The 14,832-nt window shown below is 43.9% G+C and overlaps 1 protein-coding gene across 1 annotated transcript in view; it reads left to right on the forward strand.

Moving 5' to 3' along the window:
• jkamp (jnk1/mapk8 associated membrane protein) overlaps window positions 1–14,832 on the forward strand; it is a 43,900-nt gene that overhangs the window by 16,359 nt on the left and 12,709 nt on the right. Inside the window, exon 3 of the mRNA XM_070547169.1 lies at window positions 6,825–6,979. Within this exon, the coding sequence (XP_070403270.1) occupies window positions 6,825–6,979 (155 nt within the window). The remainder of the gene's footprint in view (window positions 1–6,824; window positions 6,980–14,832) is intronic.

Here is a 14,832-nt window from a genome sequence, read left to right on the forward strand (position 1 = left end):
AGATCATCCTTCCAATAGCAGCTAGCTTAAGGGCTGCGACTAGACTCATAGAATCTGGGGTTACAATACGTAACCAACGTTTTTCCTCTAGTTCGCCCTCTTCTCCGCCTTCCCTCACATCTCCGCCAAATACCGAAGAACCGGAACAACGTCTGTCCGCTACTAGATTCCTTTCCTGTTTTGACCGCCTTTGTCTCCCGGCAACGGACAACAACTTCCGGGGTCAGATGCGCTGCTCCGTCTCTACCGCAGATGTAGAAAATCACCGGGAGCGTTTCTCCCTTAATAAGGGAGCTTCTTTCAGACATCAGGAGAGCAGTTTTGGTGGTAGCAGTCTCTCCTCCGTGCTGGCCTGTTTGCTGCTGGGTGTTTTTGGTTTATTTAAACTTGGTAACTTAAACCTAACGTTGGTAAAGCTACTGTTAGCATCTTCGTTAACAGCTTCTTGCTTTTGGATAAGCTGTTACGTTTTGGTTTAGAGTTCATTGTTTTTTTGGTGCAGATCTCCCTTTTATTACATTTAGAGTGTTGTGGGTTTTCGGTTTAGTTTAAAATATCACCTGAGTTTGGTTTAACCGCCCAGTTTAGAGTTTGGACCTTAGGAGATTCTTATTTTGGTCCAGAACCCTGTAATCTTTGCCCAGTGGGACATCCCAGGTTATTTGTACTTTTGTTTTAATTCCCCACAAGCAGAATTAGTTTTATTATTTCCAACCTGTGGTTGGAAAGATTTAGGTTTTTCTGTAGTTGTAAATAAACCTGATCATCATTTTAACTTTTAAATCCCGTTATTGTCCCTTCCTTTTTGCACACGAGCCAAACTCCCCAGGAAGAGTCGTAACACCACTCGCCTCATGCACATAAGTGACCAAAACAAAGCAGCATGGAGACACTCCGTCTCCAACCACCTCTCAGGCAGCAGCCTGCACTCCCACGTTCTACACGTCACCAGAACATAACCGACCAACACAATAAAAGCAGTGTTATACAAAATGGAAGGCCTGCAGTGTTTATTCTCTTACAGTAACAATTTATCACTTTTTTGAGGAATTTATTAGATTTTTTGGTTTTTATTAACTATGCAATAGAAAAATAATCATTAGATGAATTGTCTAAATAGTCATTAGAATAGTCGACTATTCGATAAAATAATGGTCAGAATAATCGTTTTAAAAATAATTTTTTACCCCCAGCCCTAATGATCGCACCACATTACCACCACAGACTGACCAGGGAACCTGATCAAAGGTTCCCTGATGCTGCCTCAGCTTTGCAGCAAAGTAACACCCAGGTTTTATGAAGGAGGCTGGAGTTGCAGGCAAGTTATATTAATATTTCCTCGATTGTTGGCTGGTTAGAAGGAACAACCACCAGCTTCTTCTTTTCATTTAACCCGGGATAAAAAAATATGTATGGTGCTGTTGCATATTGGTGGTGTTGCTGTTCCAAACAACTTTCATTTAATCGTGGCAAGTAAATCACACACTCTGATAATGGCTAAAGCTGAGAAACAAGCTGCCACCATTGTTGTTTTTATTTTTAGGCCCGAGCAGCGAAAGCGCTGCGAAGGCCTCTTGTTTTTGCTCTGTTTATTCTTTCTTTTTTATTATTCTCGTGCCCCTTTGAACGGCTTTTTGGGGACCTTAACATACCCCAAAACTCACAATATTTTGCACACTTGTCAAGCCTGGTGAAAAATTTGATATTTTAAAGGTCCCAAAAAAATCGCAAAGAAAATGGCTGAACAGCGCCCCCTACAAGGTAAAAAATACCCCTCTCCATAAAGCTTAGTTTATCGTACAGTTATGAAATTTGGTACACTTGTAGTACTCAACAGTCCGCACAGAAAAGTCTCTTGCAACCATGGTCAATATCAAACAGGAAGTCGGCCATTTTGGGTTGAAATGGCGATTTTAAGCCATTTTTGCCGTTTTTAGGGTCTGTTTCTGATTGGATTGCTCGATCATTTTTCGCACGAGCATCTCAAAAATTGTGTAAAATTGCTCAGAAGGGATGGGCGAACAAAATGAGACGAGGATTCTGAGTTTTCGTATATGCTGAAGGGGCGGGGCCAGGCCTCAAAGTTTGACTACTCGCAAAAAAAATTTCAATTGCTATTACTTCATAACTGAATGGAATATAGTTACCAAACGTTCTGTGGTCATTCATCATCCACCCACAAAGTAATTTGAATGGTCGGATTATGACATCACACAAGCCCCACCCCCTCAGGGCCAAAAAGGTCAAGTTTTACTGTGAAAGGTCCCAAAGTGTCCCATTTCACTTAATCACCACAAAACTGTAGATGGTAACTCAAGACAAGTGGGGGTTGCTTGGCGTCACTTTATGGGAGTTTTCGGCAGAGGGCGGGGCTGCGGCGGCGCGGCGAAGTCAGGCGTACCGCCGTGGCCTTACGTTTGCTTCTCATTTGGTCAATTCTAAAGATATCGCCACGAAACTTCTTGTGAGTGATCCTAGTCCGGCCCCCCAAAAAATCTGATGAGAACATCCGGTGGGCGTGGCCTATTTTCTGAAACAGCGCCCCCTAGGACCATTAAAACTGTCAGCCCCAAGCCATGCTTTGACTGAGGATTACAAAATTTGGTACACTAATGTGGTGTCTCAGGACTTACAAAAAAGTCTCTTGGAGCCAAGTGCAAAGTCGCACAGGAAGTCGGCCATTTTGGTCCAAGTGCGCGATTTAGTGGTTTTCACACACGTTGTTTGGAGAGTGATGCTCCGTCGCCCTTTTCACCAATCGCCTTAAAGCTTCTGCTATAAGCTCTTAAGACATAGAGGAAAAAATTCAACCGTCGGATTTTAAATAAGTGTAAAGGTGTGGGCGTGGCTAAGCCTCAAACTTTGAACTGTCGCCACGCCACTCTTTTTTTCACAGCTCCATATTGGACTCCTTTTACTCAATCACCAGGAATCTCTGGCAAATAGCAGCAGACTAGTTGAGGTCACTTGGTCTCCAGTACTGGCAGGTTTTGAAAAAAGGCGGGGCTTTGGTAGCATGGTGAAATTCGCCATCACGCCATGGAAATACGTTTGCCTCTCATTTCTCCATTTATCGTTATATCACCTCGAAATTTGTTGTGAGTGATCGTAGTTGGACCCCCGATAGAAATAGACAGCTGACGTTTGTGGGCGTGGCCTATTTTTTTATATAGCGCCCCCAAGGACCACTAAAACTGTCAGCCCCAAGCCATGCTTTGACTGAGGATTACGAAATTTGGCACACTAATGTGGTGTCTCAGGATCTACAAAAAAGTCTCTTGGAGCCAAGTGCAAAGTCGCACAGGAAGTCGGCCATTTTGGTCCGAGTACTCGATTTAGTGGTTTTCGCACACGTTGTTTGGAGAGTGATGCTCCGTCGCCCTTTTCACCAATCGCCTTCAAACTTCTGCTATATACTCTTAAGACATAGAGGAAAAAATTCAACCGTCGGATTTCAAATAAGTATAAAGGTGTGGGCGTGGCTAAGCCTCAAACTTTGACCTTTCGCCACGCCACTCTTATTTTCACAGCTCCCTATTGGACTCCTTTTACCCAATCACCAGGAATCTCTGGTAAATAGCAGCAGGCAAGTTGAGGTCACTTGGTCTCCAGTACTGGAAGGTTTTGAAAAAAGGCGGGGCTTTGGGAGCATGGCGAAATTTGCCATCACGCCATGGAAATACGTTTGCCTCTCATTTCTTCATTTATCGTGATATCACCTCGACCATTGTTGTGAGTGATCCTAGTCTGACCCCCAATAGAAAAGGTCAGCTTAAGTTTGTGGGCGTGGCCTATTTTCTGTATTAGCGCCCCCTAGGACCATTAAAACTGTCAGCCCCAAGCCATGCTTTGACTGAGGATTACAAAATTTGGTACACTAATGTGGTGTCTCAGGACCTACAAAAAAGTCTCTTGGAGCCAAGTGCAAAGTCGCACAGGAAGTCGGCCATTTTGGTCCAAGTGCGCGATTTAGTGGTTTTCACACACGTTGTTTGGAGAGTGATGCTCCGTCGCCCTTTTCACCAATCGCCTTCAAGCTTCTGCTATATACTCTTAAGACATAGAGGAAAAAATTCAACCGTCGGATTTTAAATAAGTATAAAGGTGTGGGCGTGGCTAAGCCTCAAACTTTGACCTTTCGCCACGCCACTCTTTTTTTTCACAGCTCCCTATTGGACTCCTTTTACCCAATCACCTGGAATCTCTGGTAAATAGCAGCTGACAAGTTGAGGTCACTTGGTCTACAGTACTGGCAGGTTTTGAAAAAAGGCGGGGCTTTGGGAGCATGGCGAAATTCTCCATCACGCCATGGCAATACGTTTGCCTCTCATTTCTTCAATTATCGTGACATCGCCACAAAATGTCTGGTGAGTGATCCTAGTCTGACCCCCAATAGAAATGGGCATCTGAGATTTGTGGGCGTGGCCTATATTCTGAAATAGCGCCCCCTAGGACCATTAAAACTGTCAGCCCCAAGACAAGGTTTGACTGAGGATTACGAAAATTGGTACACTCATGTAGGGTCTCTGGACCTAAAAAAAAGTATCTTGGAGCCAAGCGCAATTTCGCACAGGAGGTCGGCCATTTTGGTCCAAGTACTCGATTTAGTGGTTTTCGCACACGTTGTTTGGACATTGATGGCCCGTTGCCCTTTACACCGATCACCTTCAAACTTATGCTATGTACTTTTAAGTCAAAGGGGAAAAAATTCAACCGTCGGATTTTAAATAAGTATAAAGGTGTGGGCGTGGCTAAGCCTCAAACTTTGACCTTTCGCCATGACATTACTTGACTTAATAACTCCCATGTGCATGATCAGATCTAATTCAAACTTTGTCTGTGTGATCACTGACCACATCTCAAGACAACGACAATGTGGACAGCTGACATCACCTAAGCCCCGCTCCCTGACAACAGGAAGTCTATTGTTTTATGGTGAAATGCCCATATTTGTCCCCTCTAATTTAGTGAAAATGACACTCAGGTCATACAGTGTCTTCATGATGTTTTAAAGACCATTCAGATCTGATAGCTTTCCAGAAAGGGAGGGGCTTTGATGCCATGGTGAATGCTGGCGTGACGCCATGACCTTACATTTGACTGTAACTTCCACAAACGGCCTCCGATTTGCCCGAAACTGAATATGGCAATGAACAATCATGCCCTTTAGCCAATGAGGCACAAACGGTTGGTGAATGTTATATAATGTCACCAAAGCTGACCTCAATGGGACTTTTCTGTAGTTGGTCACAGCGCCACCTAGATAACGTTATCCTTCGATAACTTTAAAAAACATGGTCAGAATAGCATTAAAGTTGGTCACTGTCATCACACCACCAGTGTGGTAAAGATAGAGGATTCCCTAGTGGTGAGACATAAAATATAATGGTGGGCTCAAAGGGGATGCTGAGTCAGGGTGAGTTGCGGACAAGGTGGCCGTTAGCAGTTTCTGGTGTTGGGGTGGTCGACGTTTGTGTTCTGCGGACGTGCCCTGGTGCCCCGGGCTGCCGGCCAGGCAGGAGCGGTGTGGAGCTGCGAGGGCCGAACGACGCTGCTTGCAGCTTTAATATTCTGATTGTTCCTCCGTCCAAGATAAGACTGAGATCCTCATCTGTGCCCCAGACAAGCTGGTTCCCAAAGTCAGAGACTCTCTTGGTCAGCCTGCTTCCCACACCAAACCTTCTGTCAGGAATCTTGGTGTGACCTTTGACCCAGCTCTCACCCTGGATTCTCATGTCAGTTCTCTTGTTCGCTCTTCCTTCTTCCATCTCAGGAACGTTGCTAAGCTGAGTCCCATTCTGTCCCGCTCTGAACTTGAGACAGTTCTCCACACCTTCATCTCCTCTCGCTTAGACTACTGTAACTCTCTTTTCACGTGTCTGAGCAGAACCTCCCTGAACCGTCTACAGGTGGTTCAGAACGCCTGTGCTCGGCTTCTGACCAAGTCCTCCAAACACACCCACATCACCCCGCTTCTCCTCCAGCTTCACTGGCTGCCAGTCAACTTCAGGGTTCATCTCTAGATCCTGGTTCTGGTCTAGAGGGCCTTACATGGACAAGCACCATCTTACATTGGTGATCTTCTTAGTCCCTGCACCCCCAGCAGGTCCCTGAGGTCCAGTGATCAAAGCCTACTGGTTGTGGCCCCCAGACTCTGGACCTCTCTCCCCCTGAGCCTGAGATCAGTGGACCCAGTGGTCTCCTTTAAACAGAAGCTGAAAACTCACCTGTTCAGGCTGGTATTTGTATGACCTTCACTACCTTATTCTGCCTTCCCCGGGATCCACTGATTTCCCTTTTTCCTATTCGTTTTTTCTCTCCCTTTCCTTACATTTTTTTAATAACCAATTTTTACTTTTTTCCCCATTACAAACATATTTTTAATCATTCTTTTTTATACTTTAATCATTTTTTTGCTTGTTTGTGAAGCGCCTCATGATTTTTTACCTGGAGAGGCTCAAAATAAAATATCGTTTTCTTTCTCTCTTTTTGTCCTACGCTTTGCAGCTGTTTTTTTTTTGTAGTCTTTTATGAAAGTTTACAAATCAATTTTGATTCGGCACGTGTCGTATCACGATGCATCAGTTAAATGGTGAATCAGCACACCCCCAGTCTAGAGATCGTCTTCATTCTTTACAGCATCTCATTTCTCACATGTCCAATGGGAAAATGCATCTTTTAAATTTGCTGGAGTAAAAATACCTAATTTGTTATTTTCCAGTCATATGCAGCATTAGAAGGTTTGACTTTCTTGTGTTATATGGAACTATGGAAACAGGCAAACAAACAGGTCGTAAATAAAGAAAAGTAATTTCTGGTTGCAGGTTTGTCCTCGAGGAGAGCGTGCCAATATTCAGAAGGTTTGTGAACGCTGTACAGAGTCTCCTGAGCTTTACGATTGGCTATACCTGGGTTTCATGGCCATGCTGCCACTGGTTCTGCACTGGTTCTTCATCGAGTGGTACTCTGGGAAGAAAAGGTGAGCCTACGCCACACGCAAAATAGTAAAAAAAGGAACTTCGAAGAGAAACCGTTTTTTTGTGTTTTTCATTCAGGCTGAACATGAAAATAGTCTCCTACACCTATTTCCTGCGTTAGCTTCTGACGGTGAAACTCTAGGATTAGAAAACATTGACAGATCTGTCACATTGTCACTTCACAGTCATGGACTCACGACAAGGAAGGCTGTTGTTGGTCCAGTAAACAGCAGAGAACGTCCCGGCTAGTAGAAGCTGTTAGTATTAACAACTCAACCACACATTAGAACACCTCCAGACTTGTGTAATTTGTGGAGATAAAACATCAACATTGCAGAGGGAACAGAATTGGTGGTAGAGCTGTGTTGCTGTTACCCAATCAGAAAAGAGATGTCCTAATATCAGGAAATAAGACTACTTCCTCCTCTGGTGGAATTCTCTCAGACATGTGTACATAGACGCCCCGTGGACTGGCACTGCATATTGGAGCTGCGGCAGTTGCTGGCAGCCATCGTGGATGGATCTCCATTAACCCCCAGTACATTCATTTCTACTGTGGAAGGTGCTTACCCAACAGAAAAACACACTTTATCAATTTTTTTTTTCACAAAATCCGACATGGTATGGCATGATAATTAAAGAATAAATATAATTAAACAAAATAAATTAAAATATAGAATCCCATCAGGTAGGCTAGAAAAGTCAATAAGCCCACATGATCAGTTATCAATAGTATGCCGGTTGTTGCAACCGTAGACTGCACAAAAATGGGCATAGGTACCCACTCTCCATTGACTTTGGAGAGTGAGGAGACTCATCCAATATGACGGTGACGCTGTTGCATTCTCAAATCAAATCAAAGATACTTTATTAATCCCAGAGGGAAATTAGAGTTTCAGTACACACAATTCAGAGATCAGACATACATGGGCAAGACACATGACAAGAATTGGTGACTGTGGTCATTCACAACCCTGAGTCGCGCTACCTTAATAGAGATAAGAGGGTTACATGAGGAATTGATTCAGAAGGAGGGAAAAAATGGCACTTCAAAGCTATCCTCTCACCAGGAGGGCAGCTTTGCTCTGCAAAAAACACCTCACAGACATGCAACAGACTTCAGACAACACAACAAAACACGAGACTCCAATGGGGGGGGGGGGGGGGGGGTACTGGGACTGGGATCCTGTTTCCCCCAGCGAGAACAGCCATCTATGGCGCTCAGCCACCGCAGCCACAGGTGGGAGGGAGATCTTGGGAGAAGCGCAGAGCACATCAACTCCTGCAGGTTGCTGACCTCGCCAGGCTGAAGTCCACCAATCCGGGGGGGGGTGTCAGGTTTTCACAGCATCTGTCTGCATTCCTTCGTGGGGGTTTGTTGCTAGCCTTTCAAGGCTGTTATGGCGTCAGATTCAGATAACAAGAATTTGTTTGGGTCAGGCTGAAATAATTTTCCTCTCTGCCTTCAGTCTTTACTGATCATTCCAGTCCTTTAGTGAAGCCAATTTGGGTTTTTAAACTTGTCCATACCGTGACTCTCTCTGAGATGACATCCATTTTGTGCACTAATACTGGTATCGCAGCTAGAACATCGTCCAGCTTACGATTCACCTCGAGTAACGTCCCAGTCTGTGAGGTCTCCACACGGACGGTGCTTTCCGTGGGTGCGGGTCGCCCTCCAATCGCTCCCGTCTTCCCAAATTTCCAGAAAACCAGATATCCTCCCACTCCAATCAGAAGAAATCCAGTGATCATCAGGCCAAACATCCACACGTCTTCGACATCCTCAATGGACAGCTGGGAGAGGCATATGATCTTCCATTCCCTCCAGGAATCCAGCATATATCCCGCCGGGTGTGTCCCCTGTGGACATGTGGGAGCCCCCTGCTCTGTTCTCATTGTTGAAAAAATCTTATCAATCGCGTTGAATGACCAATTTATTAAATCCATGGTTAAAAATAGGGTTTTTCAGAAGAAATGCTGAGAAGCGCCCTGTGGGCAGACAGGACAAAGAGCCTTGGGAAAAAAAGATAAGGTAGCAAAAAGAGAAGCGTCTGTACTCCGAGTGCCCAACGGGGCGTGTACGTATTCGTGTCTACGGAATTTTCTGTGCTGAAACAGGTGCACCAGAGCTTTTTTCCCCATGTACAATTTGCAAGGCATTCATTCCTATTTATTAAAAATACGAGTGAAGGACCTTTTTAACCCTCCCACTGTCCTAATGGGTGACCCCGCGAAGAAAGTTCACCATTGAGCAGGGTTGATGGCAATGTTTCCCCTAGGAATTTTTCCAGCTGTGGTGGTGGGGGGATGCACTCCACTTTGAACTGTACCAATCCAGCAACTGCTGCATTTTAATAACTAGTATTAAAGGTGAATACACCAATATTCACACAAAAATAATTTTTGTTTTAAACTCTCAGTGACACACTTTGCAGTAGGGGTTGGCATTTAATTTTTTTTGGCGTCTGGAAAAACATCTCCTTCTGCCCCCTTTAGTTGACTTTCTGCCCCCTTTTTTTTGGTCCAAGATCATTACTGGGCTGGCCCTGTTAAACACCTTCTACACCCCTGCTTAGTAGACTTAATGAAGTATTTTTAAGCCAGTATAAAAATGACTGAAACCCAAATTTACATATTTGGCATCACTGACCAATATCTTTGATTTAATTTATTTGTTAAGAACATCAAGATGCATTAGAGTGAACATTATAATAAAGTACATGTTTCTAGTGCAGAGAGGAGACAACCCAAAGAAGCACTGATTTGATCTCATTTCAGAGAAAAATAGAACAGGTCAGATACACCTAATAAATAAAATTACTAACAAACTCAGGAATCTGTTTCTTTGCTTCATTGTTCTGGTGCTGAAAACATCACTAATGCGGATCAAAGGAGATACACAGATGAATGCACCTCTTATTTATTATTTAGAAATTAGTGGGTGTGGTTTACATCAGTACATTATTTTAAATCTGAAATTGATAAGGATTGATCAGAAGTTGCTGTGTGTATTGTTTATTTGAAAACTATTTACAGAGCAGCATCAGAATTGAGATTCAATATTTTTCATCGCAATAGTAAAGGAACTATTACAGAACAAGTTGTTCAGTAAAACCAGAACGTTAATGTTTAAGTGCATGAATTAATGCATCTGAACTCATGCAGTAGGAACTAGGAAATATGAAATACTAGAACCATTTTATTTTCATTTGATTAAACAGATTTTTTCCTAACGTTGTTGGCATTTTCCCCACACACAGGTAAACAAAACAATGTTGATTAAGGTGTGTGTTAGAGAGGGAGTTAAAATAAAAAAAACCTGACCGGAGCGGAGGCAGTGACCGACGCATGCACGAGCCGTTTTCAGCTCTGTCTTGTCAAATGCACCACGTACGATACGAAAAAAGTAACTTTAAATATTCAACCGAAAAAAGGCGAGCTGAAGAAAACGTAGGGAGCACCGAAGAAACGTGAGCAACAGTGAAGCAAGCACAGAGATCCGTTACTGTCTGTGTGTGTGTGTGTGTGTGTGTGTGTGTGTGTGTGTGTGTGTGTGTGTGTGTGTGTGTGTGTGTGTGTGTGCGTGGATGGGCCGGACGGACTGCGCTCCCGGCTGCAGTTTTGTGTGTAGGGAGGGGCGGGCGCTCTATGTGACTGGCCAATCACAGAGCGTGAAGACAGTCAGTTACCCAATGAGGATTTTCCTTCAGCACGATTACAGATATTGACTCGTTTTACTCGTTTCATGCTCGTATTCGTCAAAAATGCTTTATCCGTAGTCTGAAACTAGTATCCGGCTCATCCCTAGCTGTAACCACCCTGCCCTGCCTCTTCCTCCTTGCTGTCTGCCGGCTGTGATCACAAGCAACAACAGAGTAGTTCCCGCTGCTTCTTCAGGAAACGGCGCAAAAAAATAAAATAAAATTTTTTAAAAAATCAATAAAACTTGGAATCTTGTGGGCGTGGCGCTGGTATTTCAGCCGTGGCGTGCCACTACGGCTATGCCTATGTAAGGGAAACACTGGTTGATGGTTTATCCCTTGAGGTCCACGTGGCAGGGGTGAGGAGTGAGCACCACCTCACCCCTGCCACGTGGACCTCAAGGGATAAACCATCCATCCTGCTTAATGTTACGCAGGTCAAGAGTCTGGGTGTCATCCTCGACTCCTCACTATCCTTCCAGTCCCACATAAACAATATTACCCGGTCTGCCTACTTCCATCTACGTAACATTAACCGCCTACGCCCCTCCCTCACTACTCACTCGGTAGCCATCCTTGTCCACAGCCTCATCACTTACCATATTGACTACTGCACACTCTTCTCTTCGGTCTTCCTCACAAATCCCTCCATAAACTCCAACTTCTCCAGAACTCGGCAGCCCGCATCATTTCCAGAACTCCCTCCTTCCACCACATCACCCCTGTTCTTCAGCAGCTCCACTGGCTCCCGGTCACTTCCAGAATCCAATTCAAAATTCTGCTATATGCATTCAAAGCCATCCATAACCTAGCTCCCCTGTACCTCTCAGACCTCCTTCATCCTTCAACCTCCACCCGTTCCCTCAGGTCCTCCTCCTCCATCCACCTCTGTCCCACCTTTCCGTCTGGTCACTCTGGGGAGCAGGGCCTTCAGCCGCTCTGCTCCCCAGCTCTGGAACTCTCTCCCTCTTGACCTCCGTAACATTGATTCCCTCACTCTCTTTCAAACCAGACTCAAAACTCACCTGTTCCATCTAGCATTCCAATAATTACTCTCTTTGCTCCATTCTGTCTGTTTGTTTTATGCTGTTTTATCTTTTATTGTTGTGTATTTTATCTCTGTAAAGTGTCCTTGAGTGTTCAGAAAGGCGCTGTTGAAATAAAATGTATTATTATTATTATTATTAATGGTCAACTTTCCTCGCAGGGTCACCCATTAGGACAGTAGGAGGGTTAAATAGTAATTTTTTACTGAACTGTGTCTTTTTATTATTTTACCTGTATCATTCAAAGTTCCAGCCAGTCAGAGCTTATCTGTCTGCTCTACCATCTGAAGTCATCAGTCTGAGAAGCTCCTCTGAAATCTATTCCACTGAGGTCTGCAGCTACCATCAGACTGCCAGGAGGCTTGCTCCAATCAGGTTATTGCTGCATTTCACTAATATGATCACCCGGTTAGGGATCACGTGGATTGGCTGTACATTTCTCAGTGTAGTTAGGGCCCGACCGATATAGGGGTCATTAACACTATCGGCCAAAAAGACGGCTGATATGGCCGATATTGCGCTACCTATCCAGCAGATGGCGCCAGCTTTATGAACTCTTGTTGTGTCGCTCCACCCCCCAAGGAGTGGAGCCACCAGCACAGCACACATGCAGTGGAGCAGCAGAAGCAATTCAGTGAAGCAGCGACAACGGTGATGAGGAAGTAGGAGGTAAGTCTTCAGTTTTAAGCAGCATATTTGTTGTGTCAGTGGTAAGTTGAACGGTAAAATAAGCAATGACAAAAGTATGTTTCCCCTCAACATGCTTCCTAAGTTTATTGTGTGCCTTGTGGCCTCGTACTGAAAAGTTAACCTGAAAAAATAAAATAAAACTGCCGCAGCATTACGCTCTATGCAGAGCTCACGCTGCTTCCCCTTTAGTCATGCAGGGCAGTAAGTAACATTGGCCTTTTTCTGGTAGACATTCTGGAATATTCTCAGACAATTTCCTCCGCTCGTCTTCAGCAGTCTTTTGAAACTCACGCGGTTCGGTTCACCCGCGGCTTGTGAAAAAAATAGTGCAGACGCCGAAACGATCGCTGCACGGCGCGGGCGACGAATGAAGGCGGTCCCCGTTTCGCGGCGCTTCAGCGGCACACGACCGTTGTCGCAGCTGAGGACGGGCAAGGGGGGGTTGGCAACAAAGCAATGAAACGCTGTGCAGGGAGCCCCCCCTCCTCTCCCTAGCTGGGAGAGGAGGGGGGGCAGTAAAATGAGAAAATAAACATTCCTCTCTACGACAGAATAAATCTATTGTATTCTTCAGTCTTATATTTTACATAAGGCTTATACATTGCCACATACTAGTCATTTAACGTATCTTATTTTTATTTTCCTAATACTGTTGGCTTTGGAAAGGACCAAAACAAAAGTATAAAACAAAAGTATTTTAATGCCAAAAATCAGGTGACAGAAATAAACAGGTAGCTAGGACGCTGAAACCAGCAGAGTATGACTGAAACTGAAGCGTAAGCACTGAGGAGTGAGAGATGACAGAGGACTAGTTATGAGGAGGAGCTGTGGGTGGGAGCAGAGGACAGCAGGGGAACATGGGAGGAACTATAAATGAAAATATTTTTAAAGAAGAAAGAATCCTAAAAGGGAAAGAAGAATAACTAGAAAAAAACCTGACAACAAACGGAGTAGAAAATTCAGTGGAAGGAAAAAAAAGACTTGAATACTAAATGAGAAACCCTGAACAGCTGGGGAACCAAACAAAAACAGAGCCATTGGTTTTGAGCCACAATGTCTGATATCATTTATTTACATGATAATTTTTAAACTTTTAAGTATAAAAATGCCACATTTAATGCATTTTACTTTGTCTTGGCATCAACAGATATATAACTGTACTTTTATGCTGATTATTTTATTACAGATGGAAAAAGAGTGTCGTAGTAAGGTGTGGGCCTACTTCACTAAAGATCCATCCGTTGATGTCATCTGCAGCATCTGCTCATCTTCAGTAGTAGTTTGTGTGTTCTGTTGTTTTTGAGATTGCAAAATAAATCTTATTTGCATTACGTGGAAACCCCAGTGAGTTATTGCGACCGTTCTTTGGTGTGTAATAGAGAAATAAGTTAGCATCAAAAAGGCAGAGAATGAAGGGTTTAATCTTAAGAACATTTGTATTTATTTCTTTTTTTGTGAGGGAGATTTATCGGCCATTATATCGGCTATCGGCCTTTGTTAAAAGTTTTATATCGGTATCGGTCCCAAAAAAGCATATCGGTCAGGCCCTAGTTATGATGAGGGCTACATGGTGTGGAAAAAAGGCATCCATAACATTGCATCATTTTTTCAAGAAAAAAAACTAAACAAAATGACTTTCAGTGCAATCAGGGTGTTGGTGTCTGACAACAGCTTCTAAACCTCTTTTTAACCCAACCTTAATTTAAGAACTGAAGAAACCTCTTGAGAGTCGTGCTGAGTGATATGGCCTCAAATCAACATGATATATTGCATGAGGTTTGCTGTAAAGTCACTGGCTACAGCAATCTGCTGAGTTCCTTATTTACCTTTTTCAGTAGCCTAGTGGAGAAACGCTGATGCAAGCAACATTTGATGAGATACTGAAAGTGGCGCATACCCATTGGTTTACATGGTGAGCTTTTCTTGCTAGTAGCTGTTTATTTGAACATTTGAAGAAGATTTTAAAAACTTTTTAGCACCAAAATATGTACTCTCGCTTGTTCAGGAAGATGTGGCGCTGTTCACGGTTGCACAAACAGCCAGAGAAAATCTAATTTGTGACTACAAGAGCCATGTTCAGAACAGTACAGACAGTGAGAGTGTGGCTGCGAGTGTCGGTACAGTTTTCACCAACTCCCCAGAGATGAGGAACCCAGAAGGATGTGGCTGAAAAACCTTAACTTGAAAAAAACCACCACCATTTTTATTTGTATGTTCCTTCCATTTTTATTGAGAGAAAACTGACAGTCAACTTCAGGGTTCATTTGTAGATTCTGGTTCTGGTCTATAGGGCCTTACATGGACAAGCACCATCTTACATTGGTGATCTTCTTAGTCCCTACACCTCCAGCAGGTCCCTGAGGTCCAGTGATCAAAGCCTAGTGGTTGTGCAGCACCAGGCTAAAGGTCAAAGGT

Source organism: Nothobranchius furzeri, chromosome 18 (assembly GCF_043380555.1).
Source record: "Nothobranchius furzeri strain GRZ-AD chromosome 18, NfurGRZ-RIMD1, whole genome shotgun sequence".
Classification (NCBI taxonomy): domain Eukaryota; kingdom Metazoa; phylum Chordata; class Actinopteri; order Cyprinodontiformes; family Nothobranchiidae; genus Nothobranchius; species Nothobranchius furzeri.